General features: G+C 40.6%; 1 protein-coding gene across 3 annotated transcripts in view; it reads left to right on the forward strand.

Annotated features, from left to right (window-relative positions):
* The window catches only part of TRIM44 (tripartite motif containing 44), a 105,703-nt gene that overhangs the window by 29,255 nt on the left and 52,776 nt on the right, over positions 1-23,672 (forward strand). For all 3 annotated transcript variants that reach the window (XM_032841041.1, XM_032841040.1, XM_032841044.1), the window contains one exon: positions 16,682-16,921. In XM_032841041.1, coding sequence (XP_032696932.1) covers positions 16,682-16,921 — 240 coding nt within the window. The remainder of the gene's footprint in view (positions 1-16,681; positions 16,922-23,672) is intronic.

Here is a 23,672-nt window from a genome sequence, read left to right on the forward strand (position 1 = left end):
TTTCTTCCTAATAGCATAAGCACACTCTGGAGTTTTTTTTCCTCAGACATGCCTGTCATAGTCTAAGATTATTTGGGTACAGTGGAAATTTAGTTAATGCAAAGTCAGACACACAGTCATGAAGTCAGTCCCCAGCTGTCCCTTTGACAGCGTTCCCACCGCCCCCCACCGCCAGGGTGTCTCACAGGATGGGATTAAATGAATACATGGAGGGCTCAGTGGGAAATCTGAGGCTGTCTCCCATCCCCCGCTTTACAGCAGAGGAAACTGAGGTGCCCGGAGACAAGCGTTCCTGCCCGAGGTGACGTGACCCAGGCAATAAGGGCAGAGCTGAAGCAGGTTGATGGTTTTTAGGACTACAGTTCTACAGTTCTGTAGTTTTCTCAATAAAGTGAAGTTTCCTGTTTGGCAAGGATGTGGAAAAATTGGAAGTGGTACAGTCACTTTGGCAGTTCCCCAGCAGGTTAAACATAGAGTTGCCATATGACCCAGCAATTCCATTTTTGGGTATATACCCAAGAGACATGAAAACTTGTCCACACAAAAACTGGACCCCAATGTTCATAGCAGCACGAGGCATACCACCCAGACTGTGGAAGCAAGCCAGCAGACGACTGGGTAAGTAGGAGCTGGTTTAGCCATACAGCAGGCCCCTGTCTGGCAGGAAGGAAGCGCAGTGCAGATACATGCTTCAGGAAGGCTAACCCGCGAAAACGGTGCTCCGTGGAAGAGGCCATTCCCAGAAGACTACATACTGAGTGATTCCATTTGTGTGACATGTCCAAAATAGGCAGATTTCTACAGGTAGGAAATAGACTCGGGACTGGGGCTGAGGGAGCTGGAGAGATGGTGTGGGAGTGACTGCTAAAGGCCATGGAGTTTCTTTTTGATGTGATGAAAATAAAATGTTCAGACTGATCGTGGGGTGATTGCACAACCCTGGGAATATACTAAAAACCACTGGATTGTGCACTTTAAATGGGTGAGTTACATGATACAAGAATTACATCTCAGTAAAGTTACTGAGAGAAGGTGAGAGATTTCCGTCTGAATCACTTTTCTTAGCTCTTCACTTAAAGTTCCTCAGAAGGTTAAACAGAGTGGCCATGTGACCCAGTAATTCCATTCATCAGTGAATAGTCTGTCTTTCTCCTTTCTTCCAGGCAGGGATGAGGGGCAGAAACCCGATGTTACCTGTCAGGGAGAGGCAGTATTCTACAGTTAGTACCCACGTGGGCTCTGGATTAGATCGCACCTGGTCAGATTACCTCCAGTGCTGACCACCAGTTCTGCCTCAGGCAGATCCTATGCTTAATCTCTTCAGGTCTCAGGTTTTTCATTTCTTTTCGGCTGTGAAAGGGGAGATAATGGTACGTGCTTCATAGGGTCGTTAGGAAGATTAAATGAGATAATCCATTTAAAGTGGTTAGTACAGCCTCCTGTCCCGGGTGGCTGCTGCTAGCTTTCTCCTAGTTCTGAGATCCAGCCCCGCTTCCAGCAGGAGGCCGGGGTCCCTGGACACAGCAAACACACCCCCCATAGTTCAGGCGGTCTTTGGATCCTTGCAGAGAAAAAGAAGCCATGAGTTTACAACTAAGTAGATTCTGGGGGCGCCTGAGTGGCTCATTGTTAAGCGTCTGCCTTGGGTTCAGGTCATGATCACAGGGTCCCATGGTCCTGGAATGGAGCCCCACATCAGGCTCCCTGCTCAGTGGGAAGCCTGCTTCACCCTCTCCCGCTCCCCCTGCTTATATTCCCTCTATTGCTATCTCTCTCTGTCAAATGAATAAATGAAGGTCTAGAAACTAGATTCCATACTTTGATCAATTAACACTTCGCAGGATTTGTGACACTTTAAAGGACCACTGCTTCCTCTTCTGAGTGATAATAGCGTACAGATAAATTGAGTTAAATCTCCAGAGTTGGAGCCCCTTGGTCTTGCTGCTTGGCTGGCTGGCTGACTCTGGGCCTTGTGTAGCTGCCTCGCCTGGGGTTAGTTCATTAGCTCCATTGCCCGTTCAAGTTAAGGCAAATATATCTGCCTTGGGAGTTTGCAGCTGTGTGTCCATATATTCCCAATATAAGAAACAAGAAATCAATGCATAGAAGCAATTATGTTTATTGTTACAGAGCAAACTCTCCAGTTAGCAAAACTGCCTGGTTCCAAATTAAAAGAAAAATAAATTAAGAGTCACAAAAGAAAGTAAGTGTCACATTTAAGAGACACATTAGGAGATACGTCCTCACTGTAAACACCACTGAGATTCTTATTCTCTTCCTGCTTCCCCTTCCTGCTTCTCCTGCAGCTTTACCCTTTGGCCATCCTCTTTCTACCGGGGCACCAGAGCTCTTAATTGAAGTACTGTACAAATCAGCTCTAGGCAGTTCGATACTAGGGTAGGCATGGTTTCTGAGCTGCCTGGTGTGCTGGAGCATTGTTAGAAAGCAAAGGCATTGAGCTTTAAACAGCTTAATAAAATTAACACATTGTGATGTCCTTCTCCCCCTGCTCCAGCTCCTGTCTGCACTGACAGGAGCCTTGGTAATACACTCTCTGCCAAAGCTTGAAAGGCCTGTTACATGACCAACATAGACAGGGGAGTGGAGCTGTCAGGACTCCTCCAAAGCAGCTACACTTCATGTTGCCAGTGCAGGATTGTATTTGACATTTAATTTAGGAGCCTGGGTGCCTACATATAAAACTTATGGTGATGATAGTGATAAAAACCACCCAGACTTTTATTTAAGGGCCTCCTTCTCTCCTGTCTCCCTTCTTTCCCTTTTCCTGCTTAACCTCTCATTCAGCTCAGAAATAAAACTCAGTCTGCTCAAGGAAAAAGGTGTTTTCTTTGATAACTTAAGGCTGAAGTTACAGAGTGCAACTCTCAGTCTACCTCAGGTCTGTATGTAGATGCTTGTTTGTGTATATAAACAGCAAAATTTGAGAATCATATCTCTTCTGACTGCGTTTAGCCAAAGGACAAAATCCATCTGTAGCTGCGGAGAATGTCCATTCAACCCAGTGATTTAGTTGATGACTATGCTTTGTTGAATGGCTTCTGTTTACTTCTGTGGCCAGTGAAATAGAGTCTTTGATAGCTCCTTACTTCCTAACTCAACCTGATTAGCTAGACATTATAATCTCCATTTTACAGATCAAGAAACAAAGATTGAAGAGGTTTAATAACTTGTCTAAGGCTAATGATGCCAATAAATTGCCTTTCTATGATTGCTGTATAGAATTGTTAGTAGTTGTAGGAGATAACTAACTTTTACCTATGGAAGATGGGTTGGGAATAGTATACCAATAGAGCATTTGTTCAGACTTTCAGAGAAAAAAAACTATTGAGTATGGCGTGCTTTCTTTTACTTCTATGGTGGAATAGCTCAGATGTTGGAATCAGATGACCTGAGTCCTCTGGTACTTATTACCTGTCCCTCTAGATTTGTCTGCGCCTTTAGTGTCATCCATAAGCTAGGCTAATCATATTACGCTTTATTACTAAGTACCCTGAAAATGGGAACTTTTGAGGAGGAGATAAAAATAATAATGGAGGATTGGGCACCTGGATGGCTCAGTTGGTTAAGCATCTGCCTTCAGCTTCAGGTCCTGATCCCGGGATGGAACCCCGCTTGGGGCTCCCTGCTCAGCAAAGAGGCTGCTTCTCCTTCTGCCCCTAACCCCACTCGTGCTGTCTCTCAAATAAGTAAATGAAATCTTGAAGGAAGGAAGGAAGAAGGGAGGATGGTTAGCATGGCCTTTGGGGGCCCAGAAAGTATTTTAGCAACTATAGTTAGTTAACAAGCCCTGTGGTTCTTAGGTAAGCAGGTTGTTAGCTGTTCCAGTAGCTAACAGTCATAGGGTTTTAGTCTGCAGAAGAGAGACATCTAATAGAAGCAGGTTGGGCTGTTGAGGAGATGACTATACCTATAGACTGCTTGTGGCAGCTGAGGGGCAGAATGTGATCTCTCCGTCCTGCACTCTGTTCTTTGCCTCCGTATGGTTGAAGTAGACTGTATCTGATTGTATCAAACTAGAAAAGGCAAACATTGCTCCTTGACAGCCTGTGGCCATTTACTAAGACTGAGGCAGGGAGCCTCTGGTTGACATCCTTAGTCTTCATGCCTAGGTTCTATGAGAAAGTCCTTCCTGTGTTCCTTTGGGAAATTAAAATCTGCTCTCCCAAGGTTGTAGGCTTGCTTTCTTTAAGAAAACTAATTGGGGAGTCTTTATCTGTGAACGCTCAGTGGGTACCATGTGAAAAGCACACAATAAATGTCTGTGGTTCCTGTGATCTGGACCAGCAGAATAGTTCTGCTGATGCTCCTATGTGCCCAGAGAATACTGAGTGCTTTTTATGTATTATTTTGTGTAAACGTCACAAGATCTGTGAGCATGATATTACTACCTCTGTTTGACAAATAAAATTTTCACCTTCTGAGCTTCAGAAGCATTGAGTTACAGCAGAGTCAGCACTCACACCTCTGTCTCCACCACAACAGACTCCCTGAGGTGTGCCATTTGGACGGTTGTAGCAAGAAAGACTGACACCCGCACCCCAGCGCCCTTTCCTGAGCGTTCCTGGTGGTGCGCGTTGTTCAGTTTCGATAGTATACAGATAGCGGCGGCTTTGCAGGGCAAGTGTTCTCATAGAGAAGTGGAGTGAAGGTGGAGGGGTGAGTCTTGTTCTAAAATTGCTCTAATCTTCAGCAGGTAATATAGGCGTGCTTTGTGTGTTCAAGTCTAAAATGCTTAAAAATAGTATAATTTCTGTTTAGTTGCCCCTGAAACTTTCCACGTCAGTTCCTACCTCCCACTTCCTACAGGATAATTTCTGAAGCACAAGCTGTCTTACTGGCTTATGCACAGGTTAAGAAGGAAGAAGAGCGAGAAAACAAGGTGAAATAGAAGTTCTCACTCTTCTTCCTGTACAGGCCCTGGGTGTCTCCGGGGACTCCTACTTTCACATTTCTATAGGGGAGGTCACCCAGAATTATTTTCCTGTTCGTTCAGGAAGAGTGGTGCTCAGAAGTCTGTGATTGCTTTCTTTATTGCCACCCCAGGGTCAGGTAAGAAGACAAGCATCCAAAGCACAAGCAGTTGTATCGATTCAAAGGGAGCCTCGCATTCCTGTTGCACTTTTCTCTGGTGAGTCCAGTTCAGTGGCACGACATGGGGTTCCACATCGAGTTGTCATGGCAATAGAGTCGTAGCCGCTGATAGCGCGAACAGGAGGGCATGCTCATAGCGGCTGGATCTCCATCTCTCACAGGAAGGGCTGGTCCGCTGTTGGCTGTGACCGTGTCTCTTTCAGACGGCTGGGGGTGCACAGTCGCTCTCTGCTTCCTAGCTGATTAGCAGCTTCAGTTCAAGTGTTTGTTAGGATCCTTCCAGTACAAAGCCTTTAGGAGACAGTCCTGAGCTTCCAGTGCTGCGTGTCTGTGTGCACGCGCTTGTTGCGTGTATGTGTGTATTCATATTTGTATTTGGGGATGGAAAACGGTGAAAGGGAGGAGATTCAGAAGAAGCATACTATGGGTTCATACGCATGAAGCTATTAAAGAAAATGAGTAGTTAGGCCCAAGGACCAACGTTTATAGTCTTAGGAAGAAGCACTCTGGCAGAAATAGAGGAAGGCTGGAGTATTCTGACTGAAATATGAGGCTCCTACCTGAGTTGAAGGTACAGGCCAAACCAAAGACTATGTAAGATAAAGATAAGGTCTAAACACCAAGGAGGAGATTGGGGGATCACCCGGCATCTCTTTGGGACTTACGATTTTATTCAGCAAATTAGAGTGTGAGTGACAGTGGGAGTGAGCTGAAAGGCCCTGGGGCAAGGGGGCAGGTGGAGCTAAAATGGAGCATTTGGGTCTAGAGACCAGCTAGAGCTATCTAGTGGAGAGTAGTGGAAGAGAATGCAGAGAAGGGGGTGTTCACAGACACAAGGGCAGGCTTCTTCAGCCAGTGTGGTGGAGAGGCAGATGTGGCACGGCTCCTGACGGTTTAATGTATTGACCGCCATTTCGTGCAAGAGCTCAAGCAGAGGTGTCACTTCTCCTCCAGATGCTAAGTCAGGAGACCTGTTCCTGGTGGAGAAAGTAAAACTTACCTCCAGAACTTAGAGTCTGGGTGATTTCCTAAACCGTGGTGGTGTTAAGGGGAAAGGCAGGAAATAGGACGAGGTCTGAAGGGAAGACATGGAAGAATAATATTGTGGTTAAAAGGAAGCTTATGTAGTCAGACTGTGTGGGTGCACATTCCAGCTCTGCCACTAATTCTGTGTATGAATTTGGGCAGGTTTTTCACCCCATCTGAACCTCAGTCTCTTCATTTATAAAATTGATAGAATAATAATTGTTACCACTGGGTATCCTGACGATTGAGGTAACACATGTGGAATGCTTATGGTAGTACCTGCTATCTGGGCACTCAGAAAAGGCAGCAGTGCTAACAGTGAGGAGGTGGGAGAGAACTCAGTTTGAGCCTTCATAGTTCGAGTAGTAGAAGAATATCTAGGCAGAGACACACATCAAAAGGAATTGTGAGGCTGGAGGCCTGGAGAGGAAAATCCAGGTGTAGGAGCCATCTCTGTGGAGGGAGGAGTTGAATCATAAAAGTGGGATGAAATTACTTAGGGGGAAGGTGTGAAGAGGAAGTGGTTTGGGTCCCAGAGGATATTTGACAATGTCTGGAGGTGAGGGGTGATGCTGCTATCACCTTCTGTGTAGAGGCCAGGGGTGCTGCTGCATATTTCACAAGGCACAGGACATTTTCCCTATACCAAAAGCTATCTGCTCCAAGTATACGTAGTGCTGAGGTTGAAAAAACCCTGGTTAGAGGAGTTTTTCCTATCATAGTCACCTAGAGAGAGTTTGTAAAATTGTAGGGATGGAGCTGATAGAAAGCCAGAGAAGACCAGGCTCACAGAAACCCTGGAAGGAAATTAAAGACTGAGGGGCATCAGTAGTGCTAAATGCTACAGACAGGTGAGTAGTGAGATTAAATAGAGTTGGCGACTGGTAGACTCTTCACTGGTGTTTATGACAGCAGACTTTATGTGACCTTCCAAATAAACTTGGTGGTTAAAGGTAGGAGAAAGGGTAATTGCTTGATAGAGTAGCATCGTCAAAGGAAAAAGGTTATTTTATTCTCTTTACACTCATTTTGTGTCACCTTTAGAATTTCTAAGGCAGATTTCTCATCCCCCAAAGCCGCTCTTGTTTTGGCGACAGTTGTGATTAGAGACAAATCCGGACTGGTGAATTAATTGCTCCAAGAATGCAAAATGTATGCAGTTGTATCATTTTAGAGATAAAAGGAAAACTGGCTTTTTATTTTTAGTAGCTCAGGAGCCTGAGGCTCTGAGAGATTCAGTGATTTGCCCCAAGTTACATAGCTGGTTGGTTCCAAAAAACAGGACTGACTAACACTCAGGGCCTCTGACTTCTCATCCTGAGGGTGCTCCTCTGTGGAGTTGCTTTCCGGTGGTCTAACACTGCTTCTCAGGCGCTCAGTTTCCTTGTCAGTAGCAGGGTGCTCTGTGGAGTGGTTGCCAGCGCACTGACCTGGAGCAGGGCTGACCTGAGGTGAATCTTTGCTCCATAGCTTACCTGCTGCATGACACCGGCCAGGTGACTACGTCGCTGTGGGCTTCAGTTTCCCTAACATAAAATGAAAATATCATTACCTATCTGAATGTTAGATGAGAAACACATATGTAATAGCCCTGGTACACTGCCCACACATGGTGGCTCTTGATATTTTCATTTCATTATTCATAAGGCCCTGTCTTTGTCACAGATTAGAGGACAAGAGAATGTCCAGTGATGGAATCAGGCCAAAGTTAGGCATGCCTTCTCTTTTCACACAGCGTTGCTCCTAACTCCATCTCCCACTTGATCACATGAGCTGTATCCCTAGGGTTAGGGCCACTGTGCTTGTATAACGTCCTGAAGCCAGTGTGCCTCTAATGTCCTGAAGAATGTCCATTTCTCATTGATGAGCCTGGTAGTTCTCTAAAGTAAGTGGCTTCATACTTTGGTCACTTATTGGATCACCGAGTTAGATGTTCTTTAGAGTTTTTCAAGACACTAAAATCTGCTCTTCTGAGGGGCCTCAGGATGACTGAAGCTCCCATAGGAGAACCTTCAAATGACAGCAGCAGCTTGCGCTCGGCTCTTATGGAAGCCATTATTTTAATGGGCTTAAGTTGAAAAGGGCTTTAAAAAAACCTTGATTTATTATAGAAAACAGAAATCAGATTAGGAAGGAAGGGTCTAGTATTAACTGGGAAGGCAAAGAATGAAAATGTTGACATGCTTGAGATGAAGGTTGAGGTGGAGGAACCACGTGGCCCTTTGGATGCTCACTCCACCTCCACGTGCCCCTCCCCCACCTTCTCTAGGCTCCATTTCAGGGGCTATTTAGTTTTCTCTTTTAATTGTATTAACTTTTTTTTTTTAAGATTTTATTTATTTATTTGACAGAGATCACAAGAAGGCAGAAAGGCAGGCAGAGAGAGATAGAGAAGGAAGTAGGCTCCCCGCTGAGCAGAGAGCCCGATGTGCGGCTCCATCCCAGGACCCTGGGATCATGACAGGAGCCAAAGGCAGAGGCTTAATCCACTGAGCCACCCAGGCGCCCCTAATTGTATTAATTTTTTAAAAAATGGACTTTTTAAGAGCAGTTTTAGATTCAAAGTTGAGCAAAAAATACTGAGTTCCCATATACTTCCTGCCTCCACACACTTAGCCTCTTCCACTATCAACATCTCATACCGGCGTGGTAGATAAATTTGTTATAATCAATGAACCTGATTTCAGGTTGACTGATAATGACTCCTCATTATCACCCTAAGTCCATGGTTTACATTCGGGTTCACTTTTGGTGTTGTATATTCTGTGGATTTGGACAAATGTGTATGTTATTTACCATGATAGTATCGTACAGAGTATTTTCACTGCCCTAAAAAGTCCTCTGTGTTCATATACTCATCTTTCCTTCCTCCTAAACTTATGACATCTACTGATCTTTTCACTGTCTCCATAGCCTTTCCAGAATGTCATGTAGTTGGAATCATACCATGTGTAGCCTTTTCTTTTTTTTTTTAAGATTTATTTATTTATTTATTTGACAGACAGAGATCACAAGTAGGCAGAGGGGAAAGCAGGCTCCCTGCTGAGCAGAGAGCCCAATGCGGGACTCGATCCCAGGACCCTGGGATCGTGACCGGAGCCAACGGCAGAGGCTTAACCCACTGAGCCACCCAGGCGCCCCTGTGTAGCCTTTTCATATTAAATTCTTTAATTTAGTAAGAGGCATTTAATGTTCCTTCATGTCTTTTCATGGCTTGGTAGCTCATTTCTTTTTAGTGTTGAATAATATTTCATTGTGTAAATGTATCATGTTTTATTCATATATTCACCTAACTTCAAGACATCTTGGTTGCTTCCAGGTTTTGGCAGTTATGAATAAAGCTGCTGTAATACCCATGTGCAGGTTTTTGTTTCAACACACATTTTCATCTCCTTTGGGTAAATATCAAAGAGCTTAATTGCTGGATCATATGGTAAAAGTATGTTTAGTTTTGTAAGAAACTGCCTAACTATCTTCTAAAAGTGGCTATACTATTTGGCATTCTCATCAGCACTGAATGAGAATCCCTCATGCTCTAAATCCTTGTCAGCTTTTGGTGTTGTCAGTGTTTGGAATTTGGCCATATTAGTACATGTGTAGTGGTACTTCATTGTTGTTTTAATTTGCATTTCCCTAATGACAAATGATGTACATCCTTCGTGTGCTTATTTGCCATGTGTATATCTTTGGTGAGATGTCTGTTCTGGTTGTTGGCCCATTTTTTAATTGGATTCTTTATTATTGTATTTTAAGAGTTCTTTGTATATTTTAGGAACAGTGCTTTATCAGATGTATCTTCTGCAGATATATCTGGGGCTAAGTCTATGGCTTATCTTCTCATTCTTTTAACTGTGTCTTTCACAGAGAAGCTTTTAATTTTAATGAAATCCGGTTTATCAAGTATTTCTTTCATGGATAGCGCCTTTGAAATTGTATTTAAAAAGTCATCACCGGGGCACCTGGGTGGCTCAGTGGGTTAAGCCTTCTGCCTTCAGCTCAGGTCATGATCCCAGGGTCCTGGGATCGAGCCCCGCATCGGGCTCTCTGCTCAGCGGGGAGCCTGCTTCCTCCTCTCTGTCTCTCTGCCTGCCTTTCTGCCTACTTGTGATCTCTGTCAAATAAATAAATAAAATCTTTAAAAAAAAAAAAAAGTCATCACCATAACCACGGTCATCTAGATTTTCTCCTGTATTATCTTTTAGGAGTTTTATAGTTTTGCATTTTACATTTAGGTCTGTGATCCATTTTGAGTTAATTTTGGTGAATGATGAAAGTTCTGTGGCTAGGTTAAATTTTTTTTGCACATGGATGTCCAGTTGTTGTAGCACTATTTGTTAAAAACTCTTTTTCTGTTGTATTGCCTGTGCTCCTGTGTTCAGGATCAATTGACTGCATTTATGTGGGTCTATTTCTAGGCTCTGTATTCTGTTCTATTGATATTTTTGTTTGTCCTTTCCTCAGTTCCACACTGTCTTGATTACTGTGGCTTTATAGTAAGTCTTAAAGTTAAGTAGTATCCTCCAACTCTGTTCTTTTCCTTTGATATTATGTTGACTATTCTGCATCTTTTGTCTCTCCATGTAAACTTTAGAAACATTTTTATTAATATCCACAAAATAACTTGCTGGGATTTTTATTGGAGTTGTAGTATACCTATAGATCAAGTTGGGAGAACTGACATCTGACAATATATAGCATTCCTATCCATGAATATGGGGTATCTTTATATTTATTTAGTTCTCCTTTGATTTCTTTCATCAGAATTTTGTAGTTTCCTTCATTCATATTTTCTTAGGTTTATACCTAAGTATTTCACTTTGGAGGTATTAATGTAAATGGTATTGTATTTTTATATTCAAATTCCACTTGTTCATTGCTAGTATATAGGAAAGTGATTGACGTTTATATATGAACTCTGTATCTGGCAACCTTGCTGTAATTGCTTATTAGTTCCAGGAGGGTTTTTTGGCCAGTTCTTTCAGATTTTCTACATAAACATCCATGTTATTTGTGAACAAAGACAGCTTTATTTCTACCTTCCCAGTCTGCAAACCTTTTATTTCCTTTTTTGTCTTATTACACTACCTAGGACTTTTTAGTATGTTGAAAAGGAGTTGTAAGAAGGGACATCCTTGCCTTGTTCCTGATCTTAGCAGGAAAACTATAGATTTTCACTACTTTTTTTTTTTTTTAAAGATTTTAATTTTAAGCAATCCCTATACCTAGTGTGGAGCTCGAACTCACAACTCGAAGGTCAGGAGTCACATGCTCCATCAACTGGGGCAGCTAGGCACCCCTGTAGTTTTTTATTACAAGGTGTGATGTTAGCTGTTGATTATTTATAGATATTTTTCATGAAGTTAAGAATATTTCCCTCTAATCTTGGTTTGTTGAGAGTTTTTATCATAAATGGATCTTAGATTTTATCAGATGATTCTTCTGCATCTATCGATAGGATAATGTGATTTTTCTTCTTTAGCCTATTGACATGATAGATTATATGAACTGATTTTCAAATGTTGAAGCAGCCTTGAATACCTGGGATAAATCCTGCTTGGTCATGGTGTATAATTTTTTGTATACACTGTTGGATTCAATTAGCTAATATCTTATTCAGGATTTAACTTTTTCTTTGAACTTCATTTCTTTTTAAAAATTACTCTTCAAGAAAAAATAAGTGTGATACATTATTACAGAAAATTTGGACTGAAAGTGAAAAAAAAAGTACTCAATCCCATCACTCAGAGGTAATCACTGTCCAACATTCTCGTGTATTTCTTACGGTCTTTTTTAACAGAAATATTAATATCAGCAACAGTAAATACTATTATTACTTCTTTGGGTAGATATAGAGGTAGAGACCTCATGATGCTGTATTTACATGCAGTGGGCTAATGAAAGGAGGTAAAGAGGATCATGTGACTGGTTTTGTCTGCATTTTCTGATGAAGATGAGAAAATTGGTTTAAAGAAGAGATTAAATGCTCACTTCAGTAACCTTTTCTTTTCTCAATACCCCCACTGTAAAAGCCAAGCAACAGAGGCTTCTAACCAGGTTGTCAGGAAAATATTTGACTGCACTCAACAATGTTAGTAATGGAATGTAGTTCATAGTTCGTGAACTATTTTATTATTGTATTTTAGGTTAAAATACAACAATTTCTAGGTTGCTGGATAATTTTCCAAGCCTTAGGAATGAACATTGGTTTTATTCACAAATAGTGGCTATTCTTCTCATACACGAAAGATACTGAAAAAGGACTTTGTCCCTGTTGATGAAGCTCTTCCCTCACCTGCCCTCACTGGAGCCTGATAGAGATTTGGAAAGCGCTGTCTTTGAGCAAAATGCCAGAATACATACGAGAGGCTGTACAGAAGCCTTAACTTTGAGATTCCCAACCTGAAAGTTTCCATGGACACTGGCATGCTGGGAAGGTACTGTGCTGGTGGGAGTGAAGACAGCTTGTCGCATCTGAAAAAATTGCATTTCCTGCCTTTTTATTTTTCTGTTTTAGAACAGTGGCCATTCAGAAGAGGAAAGGGGGAGTGAAAGTGTACTTCTTGACATTTGGGGAGGTATTTAGAGTCTTCACAAACTATTTCATACAGTTCACACTTTTTAAGATCATTTTTTGAATAGCCTCCTTTAAACTTACTCGCAGGGAATTTGGCTAGTAGAACAAGTATTTCTGAACTCTTCAACCAATGTAGACTCAGAGGCTTTTCTTTTGTGTGGCTTCCTGCTCCTGATCCTGTACCATCTTTCTCGGTTCACATCAGCAACGCTTTTCTGGAACAAATCTTTCTTAAGGTATGATGCTTTCTAGCTAGTATGCCTTTTTTTGTTGTTGTTTTTAATAATCTGCCTGTAATAGAAAACGAAATAAAACCTTCGTTTCCTGTAAGCCAGCTAGCTAGGAGTTAATGGCTTACAACCCATGTCAAGCACATCGAATGGTATTGTTTTTAAGTACAAGCTCTTAATTCAAGGTTTTATGTGTTTAATTATGTATGTGTAAAGTGCCAGTCTGTATGACTCTTGGGTCCATCCTAGCTTGGAAATATTAACTACAAGAGCATATAGAAAGTAGCATGGGATGAAACGTAACTCTTCAGATGCTCATCCTTTATCCCAAGATTCACTTAGGAGGGAATAACATCTCAGTGGGGATAATAACAGAGCTGCCTGTTGACCAAGGAAACGTCTCAATTAAGAAGAAATAAGTTTGAAGGACCTGAAGCAGGCAGAAAGGGATCATGACAGGCAGTATATTGTAGCACAGAGTATGCTGGATTAGACGAAAGGAAAGCTGGTTTCTAAGCTTGACTTTATTATTGCACGTGTGTGTGTGTGTGTGTGTGTGTGTGTGTGTGTCCGTGGGAGGCTGAACTCCGCTCTAGTGAGAACAGTCAGCTCTTCACTGGCTAGTTATGACTGTTCGCAAATAAGCCCCTCAATTTCTCAAATTATAATGTTGTGTTTAGGTAATTTTAGTTAAAGTGCTATCTTTAAGTAGTAATGTAGATTTTCATCCTAATGCAATGATAACAAAGATATATCAACTGGCGCATGCCCTAGGACTTTAAAGTGTCATCAACTTAGGGGCCAGCTGACCAAAGGGAGGCAGCTTCTGTTAGGGTTTCATTTGTGTAGGGGACCCAGGTATTGCAGGGAGATTTTCCTGGAGACCACTACCAGTGCCCAGGCATCACCTCAAGGAGGAGGGAGAAATTTTTCTTTTAACCAGAGTACTTCTACTTTCGGCTCTGTTGTGTTTTAGGGTTCTACATTAAGATTTTGTTTAGGGTAAGTGAAGCTCTGTGGCTCTAAAAAAGCTTAACAGCGCCAGTTTTATTGTTCTGTGATACACCCAGCCTTCTTTTGTCTGCATATGTAGAATTTTCTTTTTACTAACACTGTGTGTAGTACAGTCAGGAATATGAGACTGTCACTCTCACCTTTGGGGAGCTGTAGGATAGAGGCCGAAGAAATTCTAAGAAACCTACACAGAAATGATGTCAGTGGCTCTCAGGTAGCCGGGGCTGATGGAAGGGGTCTGCTGCTCTTGGAGAACTGTGAAGTTTGTAGCAGGATGGAGTTTTGGTGGCAGGGAGGTGAAATGAACCTGAAAGGGAGTTTTGAAAGCTCTTTCACTCCTGCTATTGGGAAGAGTCCATTCTCCAGAGTACTGAACCTACTATATGCCAGGTTCCCCAGGGAGTCTGTCCTTTGGCCTCGGAATTTGAATGGAAGCTATGACCCAAAAATGTGTTCTTCCCATTTTGAACTAGGTTGGGGAATATCTTTTTGTTGATTAGTAGAGCACGGGGGTTTAAAGGATACAGGTTTTGGAGAGTAGATTATTCTGGCTTCAGTTCTTATTTGTGGCCTGATCTGTATGAGATTAAACTGTACAAAATAAAGGTTGAAAAACCTGTGTAAAACAAGAAATAGAGAATTTGATTTTTTTTTTTTTTTTTTTAAAGCCCCATGATTTAGTCACCTACTGCAGTCTGGCCACACCTTCCCTGACTGACGTCAGCTTCTGACCTGAACCACATGTGTGTGTGAGGGCTGGGAAAATAGGTTACGAGTCCGTTTTTATCATGTTCCCCATTTTCAGTCACTTGCAACTGTTAAAGAGATTTTCTCAGGCATTCAGAAAAGTTCATCTCTTAGCTAAAATTTCCTAGGTTTAGTCTCTAAGAGAAGGTCTCAGGTCTTTATAATACCTAATTTATTTCAAAGTTCGAGATCCATTCATAAAAGGTCATCATAAAGCATAACAGCCTTGAAATTAACACACTAAAAATAAAAAGGAACTACATAAATAAACACAAATCACAGTTCTCAATCTGATACAGATTTGCAGAGACATTAATAACATTTAACACTCCCCCTCCCCTTTTCTTTCACACCAGGGATAGTACCTGCAGAGAGTATAATGAATTCCTGAGGGCTTATGTCACTTAGTCACTTGATGTGTGAATAGAGACAGGTCCTGTGGGCCTTATTTTGTATGGACGTTCTTATGGCAGTGTTACAAAAGCTGCTTAAAGTATCAAGGCTCTTTCAGTTTTTAAGAGGCTAATTAGAAATGGCCCATCGTCCCCTCTTCTGTAGACTTTCTCTTCCTCAGTCTCAGTTTTAGCTCTTCCCAGTTTGGTTTTCCTTCCCGGAGACTGTTCTAGCCTGGAGCACCAGCCTGGGAGCAGGAAGATTGGTGGCCCCTGCATCTTCTACAGGTGTCCTGCCGCTGCATCTCTTCCCTTATCTGTCAAAGAAAGGATTCACCTTAATGACAGCTGCTTTTTCTCTCAGCTCTAAAATTCTCGCATGGCCTTTCTCCTTTTGTCCACTGCACCGCCCTTTCCCTTTACCCTGCCGTAGTTACTCACCGTACACAGTTGTTTGAAAATATTCCTAAAATGCATGTAGTTGGGAAAAAGCATCAGTAAGTGTAGTTACTGGTAGGATACAGAGTTTAGAAGTTCTTATTTTGGTAGTTTCTCACTTTGTTTACCTTATGCCCCAGCCAGATAGAGCCTATAGTCATGTTTTATTTGATCTGCTCAGTGGTTGCTACAAAATAAATCAATAATATATTTTTACTTATCAGAGAATAAACATTTTAAGGCTTGACATGATCTAATATTGGTGAATGTATAAAGAAATGCCTGTTTTCACACATTCTTGAATGTAATTGGTACATCTGTTTTGGAGGGCAGTTTGGCTGTATCAGTCAGTATTTTTAGAGTATGAAATAAATGGACTCAGTGACTCCAGAAGTCTCTAAAAAAAAACTCATGCGAATATTAAGAGATGTATCCAAGGATGTTCATTACAATGTTGTTTGTAATAGCAAAAATCTGAAAATATCCTGTATTTCCATTGAGAAGGAAAATAATTAATGTTTATGCTCTATCTTTTTATTTATATATTTATAAATATTTATATTTGTATATATCCACCTCGTGTAGATGTTAAAAATAATATAATGAGTGAAGTTGATCTGTATGTACTAACATACTTTAAATAGAAAAACAAGACCCAGAACCTAATGTTCACTATGACCCATTTATATAAAAACCAACATAACTGTCTGTGTACATGTATGTGTGTAACTAGAAAGAAAAATGGCTGGAAGTATACATACCAAAATGTTAATAGTAACTACCCTCCAAAGAGAAAAATGGTATCCAGATGGAGAGAGAAGAATTTCATTTTTTATAATCTACACTCACCTATTAAATTGTTAAAAAGTAATTAGGTATTGCTGGTGTAAAAAATGAACAAAAGGAAGAGCAAAAAGGGAAAGATAAGGAATTACTTCCTAAAGACTAAAAAGGCAAAAGGATTACCAAGAAATTCATCAACAGTATTATGGGAACATTGTTTAGAGGATATTCCAAAATTTCTGGACCGCGCAAGAACCTGGTTGGTTTATATTTTGGCCAGGACTGCCTAGCACTTACAGTAGCAGTTCTATCTTCCATTTCTCTGTAAGTCCAACTTATTATCTTTACTTGTTTGTGTTCTGCAGGTAACCCGGGACCAGATGAAGGTGTTCATACAGCAGGAATTTAAGAAAGTTCAGAAAGTGATTGCTGATGAGGAGCAGAAGGCCCTTCATCTGGTGGACATCCAGGAAGCAATGGCCACTGCTCATGTGACTGAGATACTGGCAGACATCCAGTCCCACATGGACAGGTTGATGACTCAGATGGCCCAAGCCAAGGAACAACTTGATACCTCTAATGAATCAGCTGAGCCAAAGGCAGAGGTAAAGGAGAATGCCTACAATTTTTAGTAGCAGGGGAACAGTAGAAAACTGACTGTTGTGTTTGTTAGCTCTGGAAATTCTCTTTTGTGGTCCCTAAACATGAATGAATTGAAAGCTTAGGCTGTAGGTGGTTAGACTGGTGTCTAAACCAGTGTGGAAGTATTGACTGCGAGGGCCTGCACCCAGCAACTGGGTCTGGCAAAATATTTGTCCACCATGACTTAAAGGAGTATAGTCAGTAGGGCAAATACTAATCACAGTTAAGGAAGGAAGCCAGAAATTAGAGCCAGAGAAGAAGGCAATTGACAGATTCCAAGTTGTGAAATGAGCCTATAAATAAAGTCATCATAGGGATGAGAACAGGGTGAATGAGAATGTCAGGAAGTGGCACATAAAGCAGGCCAGAATGAAAGGCTTTGGACCGATTGTGTGAGTAGTGAAAAGGTGCCTCAGCCTGGTTTTTATGTGGAGCCAGCTGCATAAATTGCGGGCATAACTGTTAGATTAAAGGAGGCATGTGGCGCTGGAACGATCAAAAAAGGTGTGAATGAAAGACACCAGGTGAATGTTGAATCACTACAAATATATCTGTATTCATTGTTCTTTCCTAACAGACAAAAAAAAGTCTGACGCATTTTACCAAACAACATTTTCAGGCATTTAGAAAGTAATTCTAAAATAAAATTTAAGATAGCCATTTAAAGAAAATATTATAGAACCTATATTTCAGCCACTGGGGAAAAGCTTTTTTTCATAAGGTTTCATAGTGTTATGTTGAAAATTCTGGTCAAGCTTATGCCAGAAGGGTAGGCCCTTCTAGAAGAAAACATAGGGGAGTCCTGTGCACTCTCCAGGACTGCTCCTGACTCACGGTACTTACTGTTTAGCTAGCAGTCTTGCCTTGGCCCAGGAGAGCCTGGGTGTACAGAATAAATACAGAATAAGTGAGCCAACAGAAGAGCCAGATTATCATTCAGGAGACAGGTGTTGTCCAAGCCATCCTGACAGAAAATGTCAGAGACCATTGGACAGTTACCTGCTTCACTCATCCAGGGTTCTTGATTAATTTTCTTCAGTGGGTGAAAAGAGTTGAATAAGTCTTGTTCATTTTATCCTCCGCAGAATTAAGAAAGTATGTGCCTAAATAAGTTTCTAGATAATCAAGAGAGCACTTTATATTCATCATTTCATTTAACCCTTATATCAGCATTATCTCTGTTTTACAGATGGGATGTTGAGATGCAGAGAACTGCAGAGACCCTGAGCTAGTGTCATTTAGTTAGAAAATGGAGTGAGGATTCAGATTGAAGTCTGGGCTATCCCAATGCCTGTGTTGTTTTCCCTACTATGTGCAGTATGTCAAGTGTCCATTTGTATAGGTGGGAAAAATGACGAGAATCAGTGCCCTAGACAGCTTTGCATTCCTGAGACCTTTGATTTTACTTTTTTTTTTTTTTTTAAGATTTTTCATTTATTTATCTTTATGGGAAAGAGAGCACGTGTCAGGGGAGGGGACAGAAGGAGAAGCAAACTCCCCACTGAGCAGGGGGTCTGATGTAGTATTTGATCCCAGGACCCTGGGATATGACCCAAGCCAAAGGCAGATGCTTAACTGACTGAGCCACACAGGTGCTCTCCTGAGAACTTTTATAGTGTAGAAGTAATCACTGTGTGTCTTAAACAAAAAATTCAACCAGAGTTAACTCAAGGGATCAGTGGCATAACTCTGTCCCCAATTCCCCCCAAATCGGAACTCCACATTTATTATTATTAGGTTTTTTCAAAAATAAAGATTTATTTTTGAGAGATAGCCTCCTCTCTTTTATTTTCATATCAAGTAATGAATTTAGTCCCTCCCCAGTATTTAACCATCCTCTAACCACTTTAGGTGCTCAACTGCACTATGCCTGTTAACTCTGATGGAATTACCCTTAGGGATGCAAAACTGACAAGGCCTAAGGACCAGGCTATGGACAAAATAAGATATTAAAAACAAAATATAGCATTCAGCTGGCTAGAGCTTTTACAAAGAGCTGTTCTCATCTAACAGCCTCTCGTTCCAGCTAATCTGGTAACTTATTGATCAGAGAAAATCTCCAGTACCTCTCTTTCACTCAGCAGAGGAATTCTTTTTCTTTCTTTTGCACGTTATGGGTTTTTTTTTAATCACCTGCATTTCAAACTTGGCCAAAAGATTCTTCCCCCTAACATTTTATTATGAAAATTTTTGAACATACAGCAAAGTTGAAAAGAGTCTACAGATTACACCCATATACTTCCACGTAGATTCTACCATTAACATTTTAATATACTTGAATCAAGATTTATACATAGCCATCTTTCCAGCCTTCCACTCTTCAGTGCATCTTATTTTTTGATGCATTTAAAATCAGATTGCAGCTTCTGATTCTGAACAAGATGAGTAAACATATTTTACTTTATTACTTGTACTAATCACAGCAAAAATTCCTGGACAAAATATTTATTTATTTATTTATTTGTTTGTTTGTAAAAGATTTTATTTATTAGAAAGGGAAAGAGCATGAGTGGGAGATGGGGCAGAGGGAGAAGCAGACTCCCTGGTGACCTGGAAGCCTGCACAGGGTTCAATCCCGGGACCCTGAGATCATGACCTGAGCTGAAGGCAGATGCTTAACCAACCGAGCCATCCAGGTGCCCCTGGACAAAATATTTAAATCACCTACTAGAAGACTCCCCAAAGTGAGAAAAGATGGTCCTGACCAGGGATCTTGGAATTTGAGGACTTACATGGCAGAGTTCCCTTGGGTTTTTCTTGCTTCCTGTATATCCTGGCCTGGGTGCCTTGCAAACTGGAAACTATAATGAGCATGGGCAGAAAGAAAATTTCCAAGAAAAGTCTGCTCTCTGTAGCCAAAGAACTAGGAAAAGGACAGTTCAGCTATAGAGAAACCTTTTGACCAATCCTGCTTATTCTGGAGACACACACCATGAATATAGCTATACCCCTTCCCAGCCCCAGTTGGCTTTGCAGTAGTGGAGCCAATGGGGTGGATACCTATTTTTTTCTTTTTTAAAGACTTTATTTAGTTATTTGACACAGAGCACAAGTAGGCAGAGCGGCAGACAGAGGGAGAGGGAGAAGCAGGCTCTTTGTTGAGCAGCGAGCCCAATTCGGGCCTCGATCCCAGGAATCTGGGATCATAACCTGAGCCACAGGCAGCAGCTTAACCAACTGAGCCACCCAGGCGCCCCAGGAAACGCACTTTTTTGTCTTCTTCTGCAGTAACGAGTTATCATTCCTTTCCCCTGGAGCCTTTAGGTAAATGTCAGATTTCTGTCATCATCCCTGCCCATCTCAGTAGTCAGTGCTGTCTGTCTCCCTTGGAGCCTAAAGGTAGAACTCTTACATCTACCCCTTGCCTGCAGTGTCAGGAAGGAAATAGTATCCCTCCCCTTTGGAGACTGTAGATGGAGCTCTAACTCCTCCCTCCCACCCCTACCTTAACTAGGCAATATACCTCCCCAGCTGGGTCAGTGGGTAGAACTTTATCCTTGCACTTTTTCCTATAGTAATGAGTTGGGCCCCTCCTACTCCCCAGCCAGCACTGTGGAGATGGTAGTGTGGAATTTTGTCATCTTAGGGGGGCAGATCAGAATAGCACTGCAGAATCTTTTAAACTAAATTGACATTTGAACCACAATCCACAAACCTGATCCAGGACATATGTTCTGCTTTCTTCTTCTTCTTCTCCTCCTCCTCCTCCTCCTTCTTCTGTTTTTTAATTCTAATTTTTATTTTTATTTTCATTTCATTTTGTCTATTTTTTTTTAATTGAAGTATAGCTGACACACAGTGTCTCATTAATGTAATAGGATATGTGTTCTGAATTTAAATAGGTTGACTTCTTGCTGGAATAAAAGATTTAAATAGGAACCAGCTTCTTAAATACTCAGAAGGTTCAGGATACAGTCCCAAATCAGTCATTATACCAAGAACCAATAGATCTCAACTCTAATGAGAAAAGACTATCTAATGAGAAGAGATGCCATCACCAAGAGGACACAGAGTATAGAATTATCAAACAAGGGTTTTAAAGCTACTATTTTGAAAATGACTTAGCAGTAACAAACTCTGGAAACCGATGAAAAATAAAAAAATCTCAGCAAAGAAATAGGAGATATAAAGAAGGACCAAAGGAAAATTTTAGAATTGGAAAATATAATAACTGACATAAAAGATTCACTAGCTTGGCTCAGTGGCAAATTGGGGATAAGAGAGGAAAGAATTGGTGAATTTGAAGATAGAGATCCAATCTGAACAACCAAGAAAAAAGATTGAAAACAATTGAAATTGAGTCTTAAGGACCTGTTGGACAATAAAGAAAGATCCATCATACATGTCGCCCATGTCCAGTAGGGGAGGAAAAGGATTGCGGTGCTGAAAAAATTGAAGAAATAATGGCTTAAAACTTCTAAAATTTGGTTGAAAGACAAACCTAGAGATTTAAGAAGTTGAGCAAGATAAATTCTAAGAAATCCATACCTAGACATATCAAAATCAAAGTAGTGAAAAGGAAGGACAAAGAAAAAGTCTTGAAAGCAAAGTAGCCAGAGAGAAATGACACTATTAGCTATGGGGAACAAAAATGTGAATGAATGTAGTATATATGAGATTTGCTCTGTATCTGTTGAAATGATTACATGGGTTTTTTTCATTATTTGATTGTAATGGCTGATTATATCGTAATTTTACGATATTAGATCAGCATGGCATTCTTGAAATAAACTCCCATTTTGTCATTATGTATAATTTGGGTTCAATTCATTAATTTTTTAAAAAAGATTTTTATTTATTTATTTATTTGACAGACAAAGATCACAAGTAGGCAGAGAGAGAGAGAGGAGGAAGCAGGCTCCCCGTTGAGCAGAGAGCCCGATGCAGGGCTCGATCCCAGTACCCTGAGACCATGACCTGAGCTGAGGCAGAGGCTTTAACCCACTGAGCCACCCAGGCGCCCCTCAATTCATTAATTTTTTATTTTATTTTATTTTATTTTTTTAAGATTTTATTTGAGAGAGAGCAAAGAGACAGAGTGCAGGTGGGGTGGGGGAGGGGAGAGGGAAAAGCAGACTCCCTGCTAAGCAGGGAACCCACTCCATTCCAGCACCCTGGGATGGTGACCTGAGTCGAAGGTAGGTGTTTAACGAACTGAGCCACGCAAGTGCCCCTCAATTCACTAATTTTTTAAAAAGATTTTTAGGTCTGTGTTCAATGAGGGATAGTCATCTGTAGGTTTTGTTTGTTTGGGTTTTTTTCCCTGAGATTTTATTTATTTTTTTATTTGACACAGAGAGAGGGAGATAACAAATAGGCAGACAGAGAGGCAGGCAAAGATAGAAGGTGAAGCAGGCTCACTGCTGAGCAGAGAGCCTGATGCCAGGCTCCATCCCAGGGCCCCGAGATCATGACGTAAGCTGAAGGCAGGGGCTTAACCCACTGAGCTACCCAGGCATCCCTGTAGTTTTATATTTTTATAACATCATTGTCAGGCTTTGGTATTAGGGTTTGCTAGCTTCAGAAAACAAGCTGAGAAGTATTCCTTCCTCACCTATTTTCTGGAAGTTTATGTACAATTTGTGTTATTTCTCCCTTAAATATTTGGGAATATTTGCAGCAAAATCATCTGTCCTGGAGTTTATGTGAAAGTTTTTGATAACCAGTTTAATTTCTTTAATATAGAGCTATTCAGGTTTTGTTTGATCTCATGTTTATTTAAATTTTAATTTGTGTTGTATTTAAGTTGTGTTATTTGTTTAAATTGTATTGTAATTTTCAAAGAATTTGTTGGTTTCATTTAAGTTATACTTTTTAGTGTAAAGTTGTTCATACTGTTTTCTTTGATTTTTTTTAACTGTAGCATCTAGAATGATAACCTGTCTTTCGTTTCTGATATTGATAATTTGTGACTTTCTCCTTTTTATCCTTGACAGTCTAATTACCATTTTAATTTTGTTAGTGTTAAAGAACTTTTTGATTTGCTAATTTTATTCTTTTCCATTTTGTTTAAATGTGCTCTTCCTTTTTTCTGCTTATTTTGAGTTTACTTGTTCTTTTTTCTAGCTTTGTAGATGTTTGCTTTTACTACTTTTTTATGTCAGCTGTCAAAACTATACTTTTCTCTCTAAACACTGCTTTAGTTGAATCTAAACTTTGGCAATGTTTTATTTTCACTATCATTCAGTTTGAAATATTATTCATTTACTTTGAGATTTTTTTCTCTGCTCATTGATTATTTGTGTCTTGTTTAGTTTCTAAGTACTAGGGATTTTCTTACATGTCGTACTATTGCTCATTTTTAATTTTTTCCATTGTGATCAGAGAACATGTTTTGAATGGTTTCAAGCTTTTAACATTTATTGAGATTTGTTTTATGGCCCAGCATATATTCTATCTTGGTAAACGCGTATGTGCACCTATTTTATAGTTTGGGGTATAGTGTTCTGTTAAATATCAATTAGGTATTCAAATAACTTACATTTTTACTGAATTTTGTGTATAGTTCTGTCAAGTGCTGAGAGGTGTTAAATTTCCAAGGATGTTTAAGGAATTACTTATCTCTCCATTTAATTCTATCAACTTCAGGTGTCTTGAAAGTCTCTTTAAGCAAATACATACTTATGATTGTTATATCTTTCTGATGAACTGACTCTTTAATCATTATGAAAGTCCCTCTTTTTCTCTGATAATACTGTTGGTCTTCATGTCTAT

This window comes from Lontra canadensis, unplaced genomic scaffold, assembly GCF_010015895.1.
Source record: "Lontra canadensis isolate GAN:19392208 unplaced genomic scaffold, GSC_riverotter_1.0 scaffold118, whole genome shotgun sequence".
NCBI lineage: Eukaryota > Metazoa > Chordata > Mammalia > Carnivora > Mustelidae > Lontra > Lontra canadensis.